The following is an 18,710-nucleotide window of genomic DNA, read 5'->3' on the forward strand; positions in this document are numbered from 1 at the left end:
AGTGGGCTCGGTAGTTGTGGCGCACAGACTTAGTTGCTCCGCGGCATGTGGGATCTTCCCGGACCAGGACTCTAACCCATGTCTCCTGCATTGGCAGGAGGATTCTTAACCACTGCGCCCCCAGGGAAGCCTGACCAGCCTTTTTAAAGTAGCACTCTTAGTCATTCTCTTCCTCTCTTTTTATTCATGTCCTTTGTTCACCTGTTACTGTCACATATTTGTTATTTATTGTCATTCTTACACATTAGGATATATGGTTCATGAGGGTAGGTATTTGGGTTGGTTTTTCCTTACTGCTGTATCTCCAGCTTCTAGAATTGTATGTAGGGGGTACTAAATAATTACTTCTTGAGTGAATGTATAGTGACTAAGTCATTCTCTGACCTCAGATTCCAACTCTATTACCTGATGCAAGTTACTTAAGTTCTTTAAGCCTTACTTATCCCATATATATGTAATGGACATACTATCATTACCAATTTCATAGGGTTATTGTTAGAATTTAATAAATTAATCCATGTAAAACACTTATTATAAAGCCTGATACCAGTGAGCACTCAATAATGGTTAATTATTATATTTTTAGGGTAAGTGCATAGAATGTGTGAATATAGAGTTCATATTTTTCTGTGTTCTCATCTGGTTTTATAAAGAAATATAATAGAAAAAGGTATGTCTTGACCTTTGATTTGTTGGTGTTATTGAACTCTTCTTTTACTTTGTTCAGCTTGAAAAGATGGCTTTAATTTGTGCATTTTTCCCTTTAGGGAAACTTTTATGGATTTCTTTCTTAAGTAACTGGCTTAGAAGATATTATAGTCTCCCTAGATTTTAGAACATAATTAAGAGCAAATTCAGGCCAAGGAAACCGCATTTTAAAATTCTGTAATATCGTTTTAGTTGTACCAACTTTAATGTAACAAAATATTTTCTAAGGGTGAACCTGGGTAGCAGATGCACAAATCCTTTAACCTTTAATGTGTTGGGAGGTTAATATTTTAAAATTCTGTAATATCGTTTTAGTTGTACCAAATTTAATGTAACAAAATATTTTCTAAGAGTGAACCTGGGTAGCAGATGCACAAATCCTTTAACCTTTAATGTGTTGGGAGGTTAACAAGCCACATAGTTTCTCTGCCTGTATTTCAGCAAAGCAGAGGTAATATAGTACTGTCTGGCCGTCTAATTTTCATGACTATTTGAGATCTTCAAGAATGTTTTAAAGACAAAAGAGTTTAAAAATAGTTGGCATTGGGAATTCCCTGACATTGCAGTGGTCAGGACTCTGTGCTTTCACTGCCACGGGCCCAGTTTCAATCCCTGGTTGGGGAACTAAGATCCTGCAAGGTGCGTGGTGCAGCCAAAAAAAAAAAAGTTGGTATTAATTTTTAAAAAGTCCTTAAGTTGTTTCAAAAGGGCGTTACCAAGATGATTTTTTTTTTAGGTGACCCCAGGAAATCTGAGTCCTGCCTTTGACCAGTAAGAGAATGGGACATTTTACTATTAGCTCTCATGCTAGTAGTCTTATATATATATATATATTTTTTTTTTAAAATATTTATTTATTTGTTTAGGCTATCCCGGGTCTTGGTTGCAGCACGCGGGATCTTCGTTGCAGCATGCAGAATCTTTTTTTTTTTTAGTTGCGGCATGCGCACTTCTCAGTTGTGGCATGCGGACTTCTTAGTTGCGGCATGCGAACTCTTAGTTGCAGCACACATTTGGGATCTAGTTCCCCAACCAGGGGTCGAACCCGGGCCCCCTGCATTGGGAGCGCAGAGGCTTACCCACTGGATCACCAGGGAAATCCCAGTAGTCTTTTATATTTAAGAACATTAGTTGCTGTAAAAAATACATTCAAAAGAACCTAGACTAATGGAGGCTCTACCATTTTCTACACATGGCTTCCAAGGTTACCTGAAGCAGGTGGGGGAATCTTGTGGGAGTTGTTGATGGGCAGACCTGGAAATGGCTTAATCACTTCCACCCATATTCTGTTGCCAGAATTCAATCATAGGGCCATAGCTTGTGCCCAGGAGGAAGGTGAACCATGTTTGGTCAATATCTAGCTAGTCCTTGCCATAGCCCTCAAACCCTAATATGGTCCTCAACTAGAACTATGTAGAAATCCTATTATTCTGGGTATAGACCACCTAGAACCTTCATTCCTTATAGGCCCACAGAGTTTTGGGTAATAACCGTTTTGAATGCACGTAAAGGACTTTTTGCAAGAATACCTAGGAGGTCTGGAACAGCTTGTTTTCCTCTGTGTGTGGCAGAGCTAGTCTCTGGCAACTCCCACACTCTTTCAGGTCTTGGTTGCTAGTGATAGCCTTCTGTAGACATTTCTCAGTTTGTCCGCCCAGCCATGTGGAAGAGAAAAAAGCCAGAAGGAAGCCAAGAGAAGCCAGAGAGGAAGGCGACTGGGTCTCAGCTATTTTCACTTTAATAGGCTCCTGGAAGGAAGTGTGGCCCTAGACACCCTACCTCTACACGTGTTTTGACTTCTTAAATTGTGGTACAATACACTTACCATAAAATTTACGATGAGTGACATTCAGTACATTCAAATGTATAACCATCACCACTATCTAGTTCCAGAATATTTCCTCCTTCCCCCAGTCCCTGGCAACCACTAATCTGTTTTCTGTCTCTGTGAACTGTGAACATTTCATATAAAGGGAATCATACAATACATGGCCTTTTAAGTCTGGCTTCTTTTACTTAACGTAATGTTTTTGAGATTCATCCATATTGTAGCATATATCATCAGTATGTCGTTCCTTTTTATGGCCGAGTAATATTCCATTATATGGATATACCACATTTGGTTTATTCAGTCATCAACTGATGGGCATTTGGGTTGTTTCTACCTTTTGGTGATTGTGGTAGTACCCCTATGAACATTTATGTACAAGTTTCTGTTTGTACACCTGTTTTTCAATTCTTTGTTTCTATATACAGGAGTGGAATTGTTGGATCATATGATAATTCTATGTTTAAGTTTTTGAGGAATTGTCAAACTGTTTTCCACAGTGGGTGTATCATTTTAACATTCCCACCAGCAATTTACAAGGGTTCCAGTTTGTCTGTGACCTTGCTAGCACTTGTTGTTTTCCATTTTAAAAAAATCTAGCCATCCTAGTGGATAGAAATATCTCATGCTTTTAAAAAAATATATATATATTTATTTATTTATTATTTGGCTGTGCTGGGTCTTAGTTGCGGCACACAGGATCTTTAGTTGTGGCATGCGGGATCTAGTTCCCTGACCAGGGATTGAACCCGGGCCCCCTGCCTTGAGAGCGTGGAGTCTTAACTGCTGGACAACAGGGAAGTCCCTGTCTCTTTACAATCTTTTCCTTTCATCTCTTCCTTTTCCTTAAAATCTGTAAGTTGAAAAACCTTGGGGCATTTGGCTTGTAGAGTTTCCCAAAGTCTAGATTGCATAGTTATGGTGCATTTCAAAATGTTTTATGTCCTGTTGTATTTCCTGCAAATTACAGCTGGCTACAGAGGCTTAATCAGCCTCAGGTTCAATTCCTTTGGCAAGATTTTAGATGGTAGTGTGTTCTTTCGACAGGAGGCATGTTATGTCTGCTTTTTGCTCTTTGATTGTAGCAGTTGCTGATGCTCAGTGCTGAGATTCGCTAATTGGGAATTGCAAAGTAGTGATATAATTCTATCATTTTGTTTTCATTTATTAGGTGGCATAGCATTTTAAGGAGATGCTTCTCATCTACTGTTTGATTCCCAGTGGTATAGTTCATGTAAGAATGGCCTGATTCTTTCCTTTTATTTACCTAGTTTTTAAGATAATAAATTGGTTCCCTGTCATCTTCAGATGGTGATCAGTTAGTTATTTTTTATTATCAGTGTGGAGTCTTACATTTAAATGTATATGATGGGTTTCAACCCATATTTTATATATATATATATATATATATTTTTTTTTTTTTACTGCTAATTGAAGCTCACATTGTCCTGTTGTGGTCTAGGAAGAGCCTCTTCAAACTGGTTCCTTAGTCTTTTTGACCCAATCCTAATAGTTTTGATAATTTTCTTGCCATCTCTTACATTGAACTGTTCCAGGCTCATTTTCCACCTTAGACCTGGAATTAGCTGTTTCTCTAAGAACTCCTGTTTTCTTTTAATGGGAAATGGAATTTCAGAACACCTGCAGTCTAGATCCTAGGGATACTTATTGCTACTAGGTTGATCATTGTTCCTATGACTTTTCAGTGGATAGAGTTAGAAATATATATAATAAAAACTATCTTGGCAATCAACAGTGATATTGACAAAGGACTACAGAGGTTTTTTTTAAACTTAATCTCCCATTTATTACATTAGTATCTCCTTTCTTTCATACCAAGAATCATGTTCCCAAAGACTCAGGGGATGATAGAATTAGAATATCCAGGAATTACTAATTTGCTTTATCATATGTTAACTGTATAACAGTCTCTAGTGGCACTACTAATGTACTACCACCAATGATTAATGAAAACTGTTAAAAAATTTTTTTGTGTATGCTGTCTCCACCTTCTCCCCTCATTTTTTGGTTGACCTATATCTACATTGTTAGATCATATAGCCATTATATACTATACTCTCTCCTGTTTAGTCAACACTTATTTATAATTTTATAAATGACCATATATTTAATGCTCATCACCATATTGATATATCTCTAGTTTTTTTGAAATGGAAATATTGTTGATTTATAGTGTTGTGTTAGTTTCTGGTATACAGCAAAGTGATTCAGATATATATATCTATATATATATTTATATATAGATATATATATTCTTTTTCAAATTCTTTTCCATTATAGGTTATTACAAGTTCCCTGTGAATATAGTTCCCTGTGCTATGCAGTAGGACCTCATCATTCTAGTTATTTTGATTGTATGAATCTTTTGTTTTTAAACATGTGTTTATTTTATTTTATTTTATTTTTGGCCGCACAGTGTGGCATGTGGGATCTTAGTTCCCCGACCAGGGATCGAACCCATGCCCCCTGCAGTGGAAGCTCAGAGTCTTAACCACTGGACTGCCAGGGAAGTCCTGATTGTATGAATCTTGTTCTTTAGTAGATTCCTTAGGAAGGACCTGTTGGAACAATATTCCCTGAGTTATTTTATATTGATAACATTTTGCCTGTGCCCTTTACCTTGAAGGTTAGTTTTCCTGGATATAAAATCCTGGGGTCATACTGCCTTTCTTTGAGTATCTTATATATGTAACCCTGTTTTTCTTCTGGCATAAAGAATTGTTGTCGGGACTTTCCTGGTGGCACAGCGGCTAAGACTCCACGCTCCCAATGCAGGGGGCCTGGGTTTGATCCCTGGTCAGGGAACTAGATCCCACGTGCCTGCCACAACTAAGGAGCCTGTGTTGCTGCAACTAAGACCCAGTGCAAATAAATAAATATTAAAAAAAAATGTTGCCATAGTCTGATAGTGATGCAGGTTTTTCTTATAGGTCATGTTTTTTTTTTTTTTTTAATGCTGAAAGGATTTTTCTGTTAAAGTCCAGTTATTATACTAAAATATATCTTGGTGTTGGTCATTTTGGATTTATATGTCATGCATGTGGTGTGCTCTTCCAGGATGTAGTTTTCATATATACAGTTTTAATTTCAGCAAAGTTACTGAATTATAATTTTAGTATTGATATTTGTTCTGTTGCCTTGCTTTGATTTTCTTCTGCAGGGACTTCTATTTGCTGTATGTTGCATCTTCTTTGCCTCTCTTCAACATATCATTTTCTCTCAAACATTTTTTTTCCTCTTCATAAAAAAATAAAACAAACAGAAAACCCCAAGACATTTCATCTTCTGTGCCTCTTAAGGCATTATCTCTTGTTTGTATTCTCTCTTGTGTTCCTTCAAGTTTAGTCTTTTTTTTTTTTTTGCAATGGAATACTATAATGAAATAAATGAATGAACTCCAGCTACATGTATCAACGTGGATAAAACTCAGGAAACCTAATAGTGATTCAAAAAAGTCATGAAAGAATATGTTTATATAAAGTTGAACAACAAGCAAAATTTTGCAATATATGGATGCAGTAATATGTTGTAAAACCATACAGAAAAGCAAGGCATGAAAAATGACACTGGTTACCTCAAGCAGGGGAAGGAGATGTGACTGGGGGGGGCTACACGGTGGGTTTTGTCATTCAGAAATGATTTTTTTTTTTTTTTTTTAAATTTTATTTATTTATTTATTTTTGTCTGTGTTTGGTCTTCATTTCTGTGCGAGGGATTTCTCTAGTTGCGGCGAGCAGGGGCCAGTCTTCATCGCGGTGCGCGGGCCTCTCACTGTCGCGGCCTCTCTTGTTGCGGAGCACAGGCTCCAGACGCGCAGGCTCAGTAGTAGTGGCTCACGGGCCTAGTTGCTCCGCGGCATGTGGGATCTTCCCAGACCAGGGCTCGAACCTGTGTCCCCTGCATTGGCAGGCAGATTCTCAACCACTGCGCCATCAGGGAAGCCCAGAAATGATTTGTTTTTGAAGCTGGGTGATGGGTACAGGTACATAGGTATTTGTTTTATAATTTATTCAAACTGTACAGATATGTATATTATAAAATTTATAATGTATTATCATGAAAAATAAATAAAATTTAAAAAACAGGAATAATTGGATAGAGTACTGGTGGGAGGGTAGATTGTTATAGGACCATCCCTGAGGTCAGAGGGAATAAAACACTACTGCTGAAGTGGAGCTAGATGTTTAGGCGATTTCCGTGTGAAACATGGCTGTGAATGGGAACAGAAGCCGGAGAGCTAAGGTGATGGTAGGAGGAGGGGCAAAGAATGATTTTTCTAAGATGGGAGATACTAGACTATGCTTGTTTGCTGCTGGGAATGACACAGAGACCATAAAGAAGGACCAGATGGGAACATAGAAGAGAAAGGGAATAATGGAAGGGGAAGGAGGGGCTCGGGTCTAGGGTACTGGGCCTCAGAGAGAAGGAGAGGTCCTCAGGCCCTTCATTGTAACAGGAAGGAATGAGACAAAAGATGAACACAGATACTGGGAGGTTTAGAGATTCAGTGGTGGGAAGATGAAGGCCCTGGAACAATTCTCCCATGTCTGGTGGCTTTTATTTTGTCACTGAAGCATGAGATAAGATCATTTTTCTTGGTTCAGCTGTCTTCCATCAGTCTGTGAGTGAGCCTTCACTGGAGCAGTGTGGCATGGTGGTCAAACATGTAGGCCTTGGAGGCAGGCAGGCTGGAATTTGACTTTTTGCACCCATTTAACAAACATTTGCTGAATCGTGCCTTGTACCAGTTTTGTCCTGGGTCCTGCTGAGGGCGCAAAGGTATATGGCCCCAAGTCTCAGGGAGTTCACTCTCCTTACGGAGCAGCCGGGAGGTGGGGCCCGTCATTTCTTAACTGATCTTTTATTTCTAATTTTTTCTTAAGCTCTTTCACCTCACTGGTGAGTTTATTTGAATCTGATTCATGTTTTGTAGCATAAATGTCTTTAGTAAATTTTAAAATAGTATGTTACAAAAGGAAATGCTAATGTATTTATCTGCATTTTTACTTACTGTGTTCTTTCTCTGTTCCTAAAGTTGCTTATTGTATTATTTCTTTTCTGTTTAGAGAACTTTCTTTCTTTCTTTTTTTTTTTTTTTTGCGGTATGCGGGCCTCTCACTGCTGTGGCCTCTCCCGCCGCGGAGCACAGGCTCCGGACGTGCAGGCTCAGCGGCCATGGCTCACGGGCCCAGCCGCTCCACGGCACATGGGATCCTCCCGGACCGGGGCACGAACCTGCGTCCCCTGCATCGGCAGGCGGACTCTCAACCACTGCACCACCAGGGAAGCCCCTAGAGAACTTTCTTTAGCCATTCTTTTAGGATAGGTTTGCTGCCAATAAAGTCTCTTAATTATCCTTATTTCTGAAGGTCATTTTCCTTGGTTATTGCTTCTGGGTTGACAGTTCTTTTCTTTCAACACTGGAAAAATACTGTGCTGCCACTTTATTCTGGACTACATAGTTTCTGATGAGATATCTGTCATTCAAATGTTTTTTTTTCTTTTGTTTGTAATTTTTCAGAATTTTAATTATAATGTTTCCTGGCATATTTCTTTGGGTTTATTCTGCTTGGGGTTCACTCAGCTTCTTGAATCTGTAGGTTTATGTCTTCTTCACTCATTTGGGAGGTTTTCAGCCATGATTTATTCTAGTACTTTTTCTTTCTTTCTCTCTTTGTCCTTTCCTTTTGGACTCCAATGACACAGACATTAGATCTTTAATTACAGAACCATAGGTCCTGAAGCCTCTGTTTACTGTTTTCACTTTGTTGTTCATGTTGAATAACTTCTGTTCTTCTGTCTTCCAGTTCACTGTTTCTTTATTCTGTCCTCTATGTTCTGCTGAAAAGCTTATTCACTCAGTTTTTTTATTTTGGTTATTATATATTTCAGTTCTAAAATATCCATTTGGTTCTTCTTTATGTTTTATTTTTTCCTTTGATTCAAGTATGGATACCTTTGCTCATTGAAATATTTTTATCATGTGTGCTTTATACCCTTTTGTCTCTCATTTCCTCTGTTACTGCCATCTTTTGTGTTTAGTTGAAGAAAAATTTTGTTTTTGGTGTAATGAACCATTTTAACCCCCTTTCATTTCCTTTTGTGTGTGCTTTTTTTATATTTTCTTTTTGCTTTGCCACAGGGATTACATGTAACATCCTAAATTTATAACAGTCTAGTTTGAATTGGTACCAACTTCAATAACATACAAAAACTCTGCTCCTATACACCTCTATTCTCCCACCCCCCTTTATGTTGTTCTCCCGAATTATATCTTCATATGTTGTGTGCTCAGTAACATAGATTTATAATTATTTTTATGTATTTGGCTTTTAAATCATGTAGAAAATAAAAAGTGGAGTTATAAACCAAAACTATAATAATACTCACTTTTATATTTGCTCATGTAGTTACCTTTACTGGAGATCTTTATATCTTCATATGGCTTGAAGTTCCTGTTTTGTGTCTTTTCATTTCAACCTGAAAGATTCCTTTTAGGGCCGGTGTAGTGGTAATATACTCCCTCAGCTTTTGTTTATCTGGGTAGAAATCTAAGTTGACAGTTTTTCCTGTCAGCACTTTTTTTTTTTTTTTTTTTTGCGGTACGCAGGCCTCTCACTGTTGTGGCCTCTCCCGTTGCGGAGCACAGGCTCCAGACGCGCAGGCTCAGTGGCCATGGCTCACGGGCCTAGCTGCTCCGCGGCATGTGGGATCTTTCCGGACCAGGGCACGAACCCGTGTCCCCTGCATCGGCAAGCGGACTCTCAACCACTGTGCCACCAGGGAAGCCCCTGTCAGCACTTTAAATATGTCATTCCTTCTGGACTCCATAGTTCTGATGCAAAATTGGCTGTTAATCTGATTGGGGATCCCCTGTACATGATGACTTGCATCTCTCTTACCGTTTTGAATATTTTCTCCTTGTTGTTAGCTTCAACAGTTTGATTATGATATGTTTAGATGTGGGTCTGTTTGAGTTTAACCTACTTGGAGTTCATTGAGCTTCTGAACATGTAGGCTCGTGTCTCTCATCAAATTTGGGAAGTTTTCGGCAGTTATTTCTTCAGATATTCTTTCTTCCCCTTTCTCTCTTCTCCTTCTGGGATTCCCTTAATGCATATATTGTTTCTTTTGAAGATGTCCCCCTGGTCTCTTAGGCTCTCTTCACTCTTCTTCATTCTTTTTTTTTTTCTTGTTCCTCAGACTGTATAGTTTTAATTATCTTGTCTTCAAGATTGCTGATTCTGTCTTTGCCTGCTCAAATCTGCTATTGAACCCCCTACTGAATTTTTGACTTACTTATTGGTCTTTTTATCTCCTGAATTTCTGTTTGGTTCTTTTTTATAATTTCTGTCTTTTTGTTGATAGTCTTGTTTTGTTCATTGTTTTCTTCATTTTCTTTAGTTCTTTGTCCATGTTTTCCTTTACTGATATGAGCATATTTAAGACAATCAGTTTAAAATTTACTGCTAAGTCCAATGCTGGGCTTCCTCAGGGGTGGTTTCTGTTAATCTATTTTGATTCTTTGAGTGGGCCATACTTTCTTATTTCATTATATGTCTTGTGATTTTTGTTGTTGTTGAAATTTGGACATTTGAATACTGGTAACTCTGGAATACTGCTTTTTCCCTTTCCCCAGGCTTTGCTGTTTTTTGATTGTTGAAAGCTGTAGTTGTCCATTTGTCTAGTGAGTTTTCCAACCTTTTTTGTAGAAACTGTATTTCTTGCTGTGTGTGATACTGAAGTCTCTGTTACTTAGCTTGTGTTTTGATGAAGATTTCCTGGATTGCCAGGAGCTAAGCAAACAAACACACATCCTGGTCTTTGCAGATTGACTTTGTGCCCTCCTTTGGCCCTTAGCCAGACTTGTGATGAGTCTAGGGATCAGCTTGAGATGAAAGCTTAAAATCTTTTTAGGTCTTTTCTGAGCATGCATTTCATCCTGGGCTTTCTAAATTGCCATATATACACAGGTGTTTTTGATTGCCCTAATTTCCCAAAGAAACTCTCCCTTTTCTCACCCAGATCTCAGGCAGTCAGTTGAATGTCTCATTGTTAATCTTTTGCCCAAGTGGCTGTGGGTGTTGAATCACCTTACAGGGTTTTAAGTAATACTTGCTGCTTTTCCACCTTGAGAAGATTGTGAGTTAGGTGAAATAGAGAGGAGTGCCTTGTGTTAGGCCTTCAGGTAGTCTCCAGATAAGTTATAACACGTATAACCGATAATTTGCAAGTAAGGTCTGTTCTGCTTCTTCTGGAACCAGGGGCCAGGGTCCCACACTTGGAACACCAGCTGTTGTCTTTAAGATTGCCTCCACATCAAGGAGTGGATAGGGTGAGGGCAAGTAAAAATACCACAAAGCTTTCCTACCATTTTTTTTTTTTTTTTTTGCGGTACGTGGGCCTCTCACTGTTGTGGCCTCTCCCGTTGCGGAGCACAGGCTCCTGACGCGCAGGCTCAGCGGCCATGGCTCACGGGCCCAGCCGCTCCGCAGCATGTGGGATCTTCCCGGACCGGGGTACGAACCCGCGTCCCCTGCACCAGCAGGCGGACTCTCAACCACTGCGCCACCAGGGAAGCCCTTTCCTACCATTTTTAAGTTGACTTTTTTAAAAAATAGATTTTATTTATTTATTTATTTATTGGCTGCGTTGATTCTTCCATTGCTGTGCGCAGGCTTTCTCTAGTTGCGGCGAGTGGGGGCTACTCTTTGTTGCGGTGTGAGGGCTTCCCATTGTGGTGGCTTCTCTTGTTGCGGAGCACAGGCTCTAGGCGTGCAGCCTTCAGTAGTTGTGGCACACGGGCTTCAGTAGTTGTGGCTCGTGGGCTCTAGAATGCAAACTCAGTCGTTGTGGCACACGGGTCTAGTGGCTCCACGGCATGTGGGATTCTCACAGACCAGGGCTCGAACCCGTGGTCCCCTGCATTGGCAGGCGGATTCTCAACCACTGCGCCACCAGGGAAGCCCCTTAAGTTGACTTCTTGATTCAGCATTCTCTTGGTTGCCGTCCGTAAACCTTTGACTATTTTCCAGAGTCTGACAAAGGTGGTTCTGACAGTTTCTGCTTGTTTTTTTTGTTTGTTTGTTTTTTGTTTGTTTGTTTTCACATCCTTTATCTCATTTAATTTTCTTTTTTAAAAAATTTTTTTCTGGGGCTTCCCTGGTGGCACAGTGGTTGAGGGTCCGCCTGCCGATGCAGGGGACATGGGTTCATGCCCCGGTCCGGGAGGATCCCACATGCCGCGGAACGGCTGGACCCGTGAGCCATGGCTGCTGGGCCTGCGTGTCCGGAGCCTGTGCTCCGCAACGGGAGAGGCCACGGCAGTGAAAGGCCCACGTACCGCAAAAAAAAAAAAAAAAAAAAAAAAAAAAAATTTTTTTCTTTAAATTTATTTTTTAAACATCTTTATTGAAGTATAATTGCTTTACAATGGCGTGTTAGTTTCTGCTTTGTAACAAAGTGAATCAGCTATACATATACATATATCCCCATATCTCTTCCATCTTTCGTCTCCCTCCCTCCCACCCTCCCTATCCCATTCCTCTAGGTGGTCACAATTTCTGCTTGTTTTTTAGTGTTTCTGTCGGGGAATGTTAGCTTGGAGCTGTGTACTCCACCATTTTGCTGATGTTATCTTTCACTTGATTTTAATCTTTGTTTCCCCAGTGATAAATGATGTTGAGAATGGTTTCATGTGTTCATTTGCCATATTTGCCTCTTCTTTGCTGAAATGTCTTTCAGTTTTCTTGCTCATGTTTTTTTTTTTTTTTTTGCGGTACGCGGGCCTCTCACTGTTGTGGCCTCTCCTGTTGCGGAGCACAGGGTCCAGACACGCAGGCTCAGTGGCCATGGCTCACGGGACCAGCCGCTCTGTGGCATGTGGGATCTTCCCGGACTGGAGCACGAACCCGTGTCCCCTGCATTAGCAGGCGGACTCTCTACCACTGCGCCACCAGGGAAGCCCCTTGCTCATGTTTTTTAATTGGCTTGTGTGTTTTCTTATTATTGAATTGTGAAAGATCTTTATATATACCGAATGCCAGTCTTTCTCAGATGTGTTTTGCAAATATTCTTCCTCCTGTGTGATTTGTTTTCATTTTTTAACAATATCTTTTTTTTTTTTTTTTTTTTGCGGTACGCGGGCCTCTCACTGTTGTGGCCTCTCCTGTTGCGGAGCGCAGGCTCCGGACGCGCAGGCTCAGTGGCCATGGCTCACGGGCCTACCCACTCCGTGACATGTGGGATCTTCCCGGACTGGGGCACTAACCCGTGTCCCCTGCATCGGCAGGTGGTCTCTCAACCACTGCGCCACCAGGGAAGCCCAAGCAGAGGTTTTTTGATAAGGATTAAGAGAATGTACTTTGATTAGTGTGGCACCTGGGTTTGACTCTTGGCAAGGTAGGTCAGGAAGACTCTGCCATAGGGTATGGATTTTTCTTCACCTACTGAATTTCCATTCATATGGGATAAGACAACTCTATTGAGAGCCCAGGTTCTTAGCCTGATAGACAAGTTTTTAGTGTGTAGACTTCTGTTTTCAGCTGTGAATCCTTTGCTTACTTCTAGTCCTATCCTTAATAGCATGATACAGTATAAACACAACACTAGCCTTGTGGGTAAAGTTAGCCTGAGATTTGCTTTGATATTGTGGAGGAGGGAGATGGTTCTGATCAAGAGAGGGAGGACTCTCTGTGAGGACTCCCAGAGCAATAGGCAAAATAGCCACAACTTAGTACTCTGAATTAAAAGAGAAAGCAATAAGCTCTTAGAGTTGGAAGGAGCATGTAGATATTGTGTAGTCAGGCAATTTTCAACCTTTTTTTTTGACATTTGAAATTTATATGTCATATATTAGATATGTTATTGTTACAGTAGATAAATACACATGATATGTAATTTCTGGCATGCAGGCTGTAATTCTGCTTTTTAAAAAATCTCACTTAAGAAAGAATGTTGTAACGTAAGTGAACTGACTATTTCATTGATAGTGTTTACCAAGAACCTGCTTTCATTTAATTAAGAGAGTATACTGATTGCAAACTTGAGTACTTTAAGTCAATTTCAAATAATCTGTGACACGATCCTCACAATTGGTCAACGTATATTTGTGTTGATGGCATCATATTGAAAGTTTTTTATTTAGTCTCATGGTTCTCAAACTTTAATGTGCTTCACAGTCACCTAGAGGGCTTGTTAAAACTCGGATTGCTGCTCCCCTCCCCCAGAATTTCCTATTTAGTACATCTGGGGTGGGGCCCTAGAATTTGCCTTTCTAACAAGTTCACAGGTGATGCTGATGCTGGTGGTCTGGGGACCACATTTTGAGAGTCACTGCTTAGGCCAACTTTCACCTTACTTTTTCAGTATCCTAGGGGCACAGTCCATTCCTTTTAAGATGGCCTTTTTTCACTGTTAGATGGTTCTTCCTATAATTAAACCTGCTTCTCCTTCTGTTATTTTTATCCAGTATATCAAACTGGCCTCTGAAGTAAGAAGTTTACTCTCCTGTAACAGATAGCCCTCTTGTAGTTGAAGAGAGTTATTCATGTCTTCTTTGTTTTATTTCTTTCACGTTAAATGTTTATAGTTTCCCTAATAGTTATTGGAAGAGTACTGCAATTTGTAGTTATGTTAATATTGCCATAATAGTGTTTTATTTGTAACCTTGTTTCTCTTGCTATATTCCCTGGGATACTATCCAAGCCAGAAACCTGGAAGTCATCCTAGGCTCCTTCCCCTCCTTTAACTCCCTATTTTGCTGAAGAATCATTTGAGTGTAGAAATGATAGGAACCAGATAGAAATTTGATCCAATTTAAGCAGAAAGGGGGAGCTTACTATAAGGGTACAGTGGTATGCTGTTGAATCTGAAAACATGTGGTTTGTCTGGATCTCTCATAAGTGACTAGAAATGGGAACTAGAAAACTGCAAGAAGCAAATTAGTTTGGAAGTTAGAAAGGAAGTTCCTCTTCCCATGCCCTTTTTCTTTCTTGGGCTATGTGTGGTTCTGTTTTATTTGCTTCATTCTCTTTTCCTGTCTTTTAATGAATTCTTTGGTAAATTCAGTAATGTTCTGCTGCTTTAAAAAGTGCAGTCTAGCTGAGCAAGAGAAGCAAGATACGGAACAGTTCATACAGAGTGATTCCATTTATCTAATGTTCTGTTCGAAGCCTGGATAGTAGTTACCCTGGAGGGGTAGTGTAGTGACTAGAAGGGTGCACAGGGGGCTTTCTGGAATGCTTGGTTATGTCTTTTTTTTTTTTTTAATCTTGATGCTGGTTCCATGGATATGTTTAACTTGCAAAATTTATTGAGTTACATGCTTAGGTATATGTACTTTTCTGAAATGAGTAATATACTTAAGTAAAAGTTAAAAAGACGTTCCTGATTTAAAAGTTGAATTTCATTTCCCATTTATATTTCCTTCCCTTTGCAAAGTTTTGACAGGGGAGACTCGGAATAAGAAGGTGCATGATCTGCTTTCATTATTCCTCTCCTCTGTTTTCTGGCTTCTTTACTTTGGTATGTTATGATAGGGAATAGGGAGATTGAAAGGGATATGACTTTCTTTTGGGACTTCCCTGGTGGCACAGTGGTTAAGAATCCGCCTGCCAGTGCAGGGGACACGGGTTCGATTCCTGGTCCGGGAAGATCCCACATGCTGTGGAGCAGCTAAGCCCCTGCGCCACAACTACTGAGCCTGTGCTCTAGAGCCCATGAGCCACAACTTTCTTTTAACTGGTGCTGATCTAATCCCATCGGTTGTCGATCCTTTTGTGGCTAAGACTAACTGTTCATCCATACAGTGTAGCAGGCATCCAAGTGCTGACTCTCTCAAGTTCATTTGTAAGATATTTTTGGGATACTTTCCTTTCCATATTGCCTTCACATAGGATATTCCTTCAGCATGATATCTTACAAGGCCTTCTCACTTCCCTCCACCCAAAGCTGCTTGCTGAGGTGTTGCTTCTGTGAATGGCCAGCCCTTTTTGATGGGTCACCAGCATTAGTGCCCAGACCCTGCTTTCTTCATGGTTTCTACTTGATGCATAGGTACTGTTTCATCCTCGACACACCAGTTGGTGGGAATATAGGCTGTTCCTTTGCTCCCTTCTCTTTTTGCATTGACTACTCCTTCCAATTCCCCTTTCTCCCTGCTCATTCCTTTTAGAGTTGGATGGGCACATCAGTTGCTTTAATGGTACAGTGCCTAAATATCCCCCTTTATCCTTTTATCCATTTACTACCAATTTTTAAAAAAATTTATTTATTTATTTATTTATTTATTTGGCTATGCTGGGTCTTAGTTGTGGCATCTTAGTTGTGGGATCTTTGTTGCTGTGTGCGAGATCTTTGTTGTAGCCTACTGGATCTTTTAGTTGCGACATGCGGGATCTTAGGTGCGGCATGCGGGATTTATTCCCTGACCAGGGATTGAACCCACGTACCCTGCACTGGAAGCGTGGATTCTTAACCACTGGACCCCCAGGGAAGTCTCATTTACTACCAATTTTAAAAATACTTTTTCCTCGGGAATTCCCTGGTGGTCCAGTGGTTAGCATTCTGTGCTCTCACTGTCAAGGGCCCAGGTTCAATCTCTGGTTGGGGAACTAAAATCCCACAAGCCACGCTGTGCGGCCAAAAAAAAAAAAAAACCCAAAAAACAAATGAAAAAAACCTTTTTCCTTTTCTCTTCAGTTATTTTTCATCAACTTCACTCTTCTTTTTATGCTGGGGTATTTGTAAATTATATTCTGGATGGCCACCGCTAAGCAATGTTTGTACTTTCCTGTGTGTGAACTCACCGGTCACAGTATATGACTCTAGAGGCTTTATTTTTAAAGTTATTTATTTGGTTGCGCTGGGTCTTAGTTGCGGCAGGCGGACTCCTTAGTGGTGGCTCACTGACTCCTTAGTTGAGGCACGTTGGCTCCTTAGTTGCAGTTCGCCAGCTCCTTAGTTGTGGCATGTGAACTCTCAGTAGCAGCCTACATGTGGGATCTAGTTCCCTGACTAGGGATCGAACCTGGGCTCCCTGTATTGGGAGCACAGAGTCTTAAACACTGTGCCACCAGGGAAGTCCCCTCTAGAGGCTCTAAAAAAATCTTTTCTCAAGGAGGCAGGCATTTTTCCATTTATTTCCCACCCCCCTGTGGCTTTGAGTATTGCTATGGTACCAGTTGCTTGTGTCTTGTTTTTCAAATGGCAGGTAACATAGATTTCAGTTATTTCTCCTTATGCTTCTCATTTTGTCTTTGTACTGTCCAGGTCAGATTGATGTGCTACTTATCTGTGTTTGTTGTAGCTTCCTTCACTAAAATATAAAAGATAGGCCTCATTTGCCTTATTTTTTATTTTTTTACCCAGAATGTTTTCTCATTAATGCTGCTAATTAGGTGGGTGTTTACATTAAAATGTCTGCATCCTGATGATGCTTACTGAGTGAGGAGGAAGTGGCATTGGGATGGGTTAGACTAAAATAAAGGCAATGGGAAGGCACTGTCAATGCTTCATATTGTCTGTATTTCCTCCATTGTACTATTATAATTTTTCATTGAAAACATGAGTTTAGCTCCTATTATAGACATAAAGAAGGCTCTAAGTTTTACTTTAGCATTAATTGAATGTTAGGGGTATTTCTAACTTTGTATGACAGGTAAAGGAAGGTCTATTATTTATGATTTTTTAAAAACTAAAATATGCTTTTCTTTACTAGATACAGGAAGAGTGTGAATAAATGGAGAAAAGTAAATAAACATAATTAGACATGTACTCATTATGGATAATATATCCTATCAAAGTGCCTTACTGTGTCACCTTGTGAATCTCATCCCCTATTTTTCCTTTGGCATTTTATACTCAATGTCCCACATCATTCACAGCATACCCAAACAGCTGTCACTAAGAAATTTGTTTCTGGCTTTAGCTGTTGGACAGGAAATATAAAATGTTGGCACTTTTTAACTGTAATGAATGTTGTAGAGATATTTAATGTAAGTTAGTTCTTATACTTTCAGAAAAGACATTAAAGGCTTATGTTTTACTTTTTTCACTTTGAAGGATGTGATAACTGGACTTAGTCCTCTGCTCTTCAGGAAGCTCAGTAATCCTGACATATTTTCATCCACTGGAAAAGCTAAACTTCAACGACAACTTAGTCAGGATGACTCTAAGTTACGGAGAGGAAGCCTGGCCAGTTCTTTGTCAGGTAAGTATCTAATTTTGTTTTCTTTTAACAGTTGTGGGAATGGGACTTCCCTGGTGGCACAGTGGTTAAGAATCCACCTGCCAATGCAGGGGACACGGGTTTGAGCCCCAGTGCGGGAAGATCCCACATGCTGCAGAGCAACTAAGCCCATGCACCACAACTACTGAGCCTGTGCTCCAGAGCCTGCGAACCACAACTACAGAGCCCGCATGCCACAACTACTGAAGCCCGTGTGCCTAGAGCTGGTGCTCCGCAATAAGAGAAGCCACCGCACTGAGAAACCAGTGCACTGCAACGAAGAGTAGCCTCCGCTTGCCACAACTAGAGAAAGCCCATGCACAGCAACGAAGACCCAATGCAACCAAAAAAAAAAAACAAAAAACAAAAAAAACAAAGAGAGTTGTGTGACTGTTTTGTCAATATTTAAGGGTGTATCAACTGACTTGGCATCTTGACACATTCTTCTGTCATAATAGTGTTATATAAAACACTTGTGGGTAAGGCTGTCTTCCTTTCTTTACTGTTTCCCTGTTTCCTCATGGCATCTCTGAATGCTAACGTCCTGAACCTGCTGGGTATTTCTTGGTTGACCATTATCACTGGTTATTCCCTTTCAATATGATTTGTGCTCTCTGCTTACTTCTGTAGACTTCACAAACTTTGCTTCTTTTTATTTTCTTTTTTCTCTTATTTCCAAAACTCATTCCAAAGCCCATAGTGCCTCCCCACCTCATCCATAAAAAAGTCTTAAAAAATTCAAAGGGAAAAATTAATACAAGGACATCATGCCCAAATAGGAAGCAATTAAAATGTGGCATAGTTTTAAGCAATCAATAGAGTATGGAAGAAAGAGAATCCATTTGACTTCAGTTGAAGAAGCAAATGTAATCCTATTACATTCCTTGGCCTACTGTAAACAGTTTTCAGTTTCTTTTTATTTTT

At 40.0% G+C, this 18,710-nt stretch overlaps 1 protein-coding gene across 5 annotated transcripts in view; it reads left to right on the forward strand.

The window, feature by feature from the left end:
- MAST2 (microtubule associated serine/threonine kinase 2) overlaps positions 1-18,710 on the forward strand; it is a gene marked incomplete at its 5' end in the record, with an annotated part of 204,551 nt that overhangs the window by 11,185 nt on the left and 174,656 nt on the right. For 4 of the 5 annotated variants that reach the window (XM_079698500.1, XM_079698504.1, XM_079698501.1 and 1 more), the window contains one exon: positions 17,621-17,768. In XM_079698500.1, coding sequence (XP_079554626.1) covers positions 17,621-17,768 — 148 coding nt within the window. Of the gene's footprint in view, positions 1-17,614; positions 17,769-18,710 lie in introns of all 5 variants that reach the window. The other variant, XM_079698503.1, reaches the window with a different exon arrangement.

Source organism: Hyperoodon ampullatus (assembly GCF_949752795.1).
Source record: "Hyperoodon ampullatus genome assembly, chromosome: 2".
Classification (NCBI taxonomy): domain Eukaryota; kingdom Metazoa; phylum Chordata; class Mammalia; order Artiodactyla; family Ziphiidae; genus Hyperoodon; species Hyperoodon ampullatus.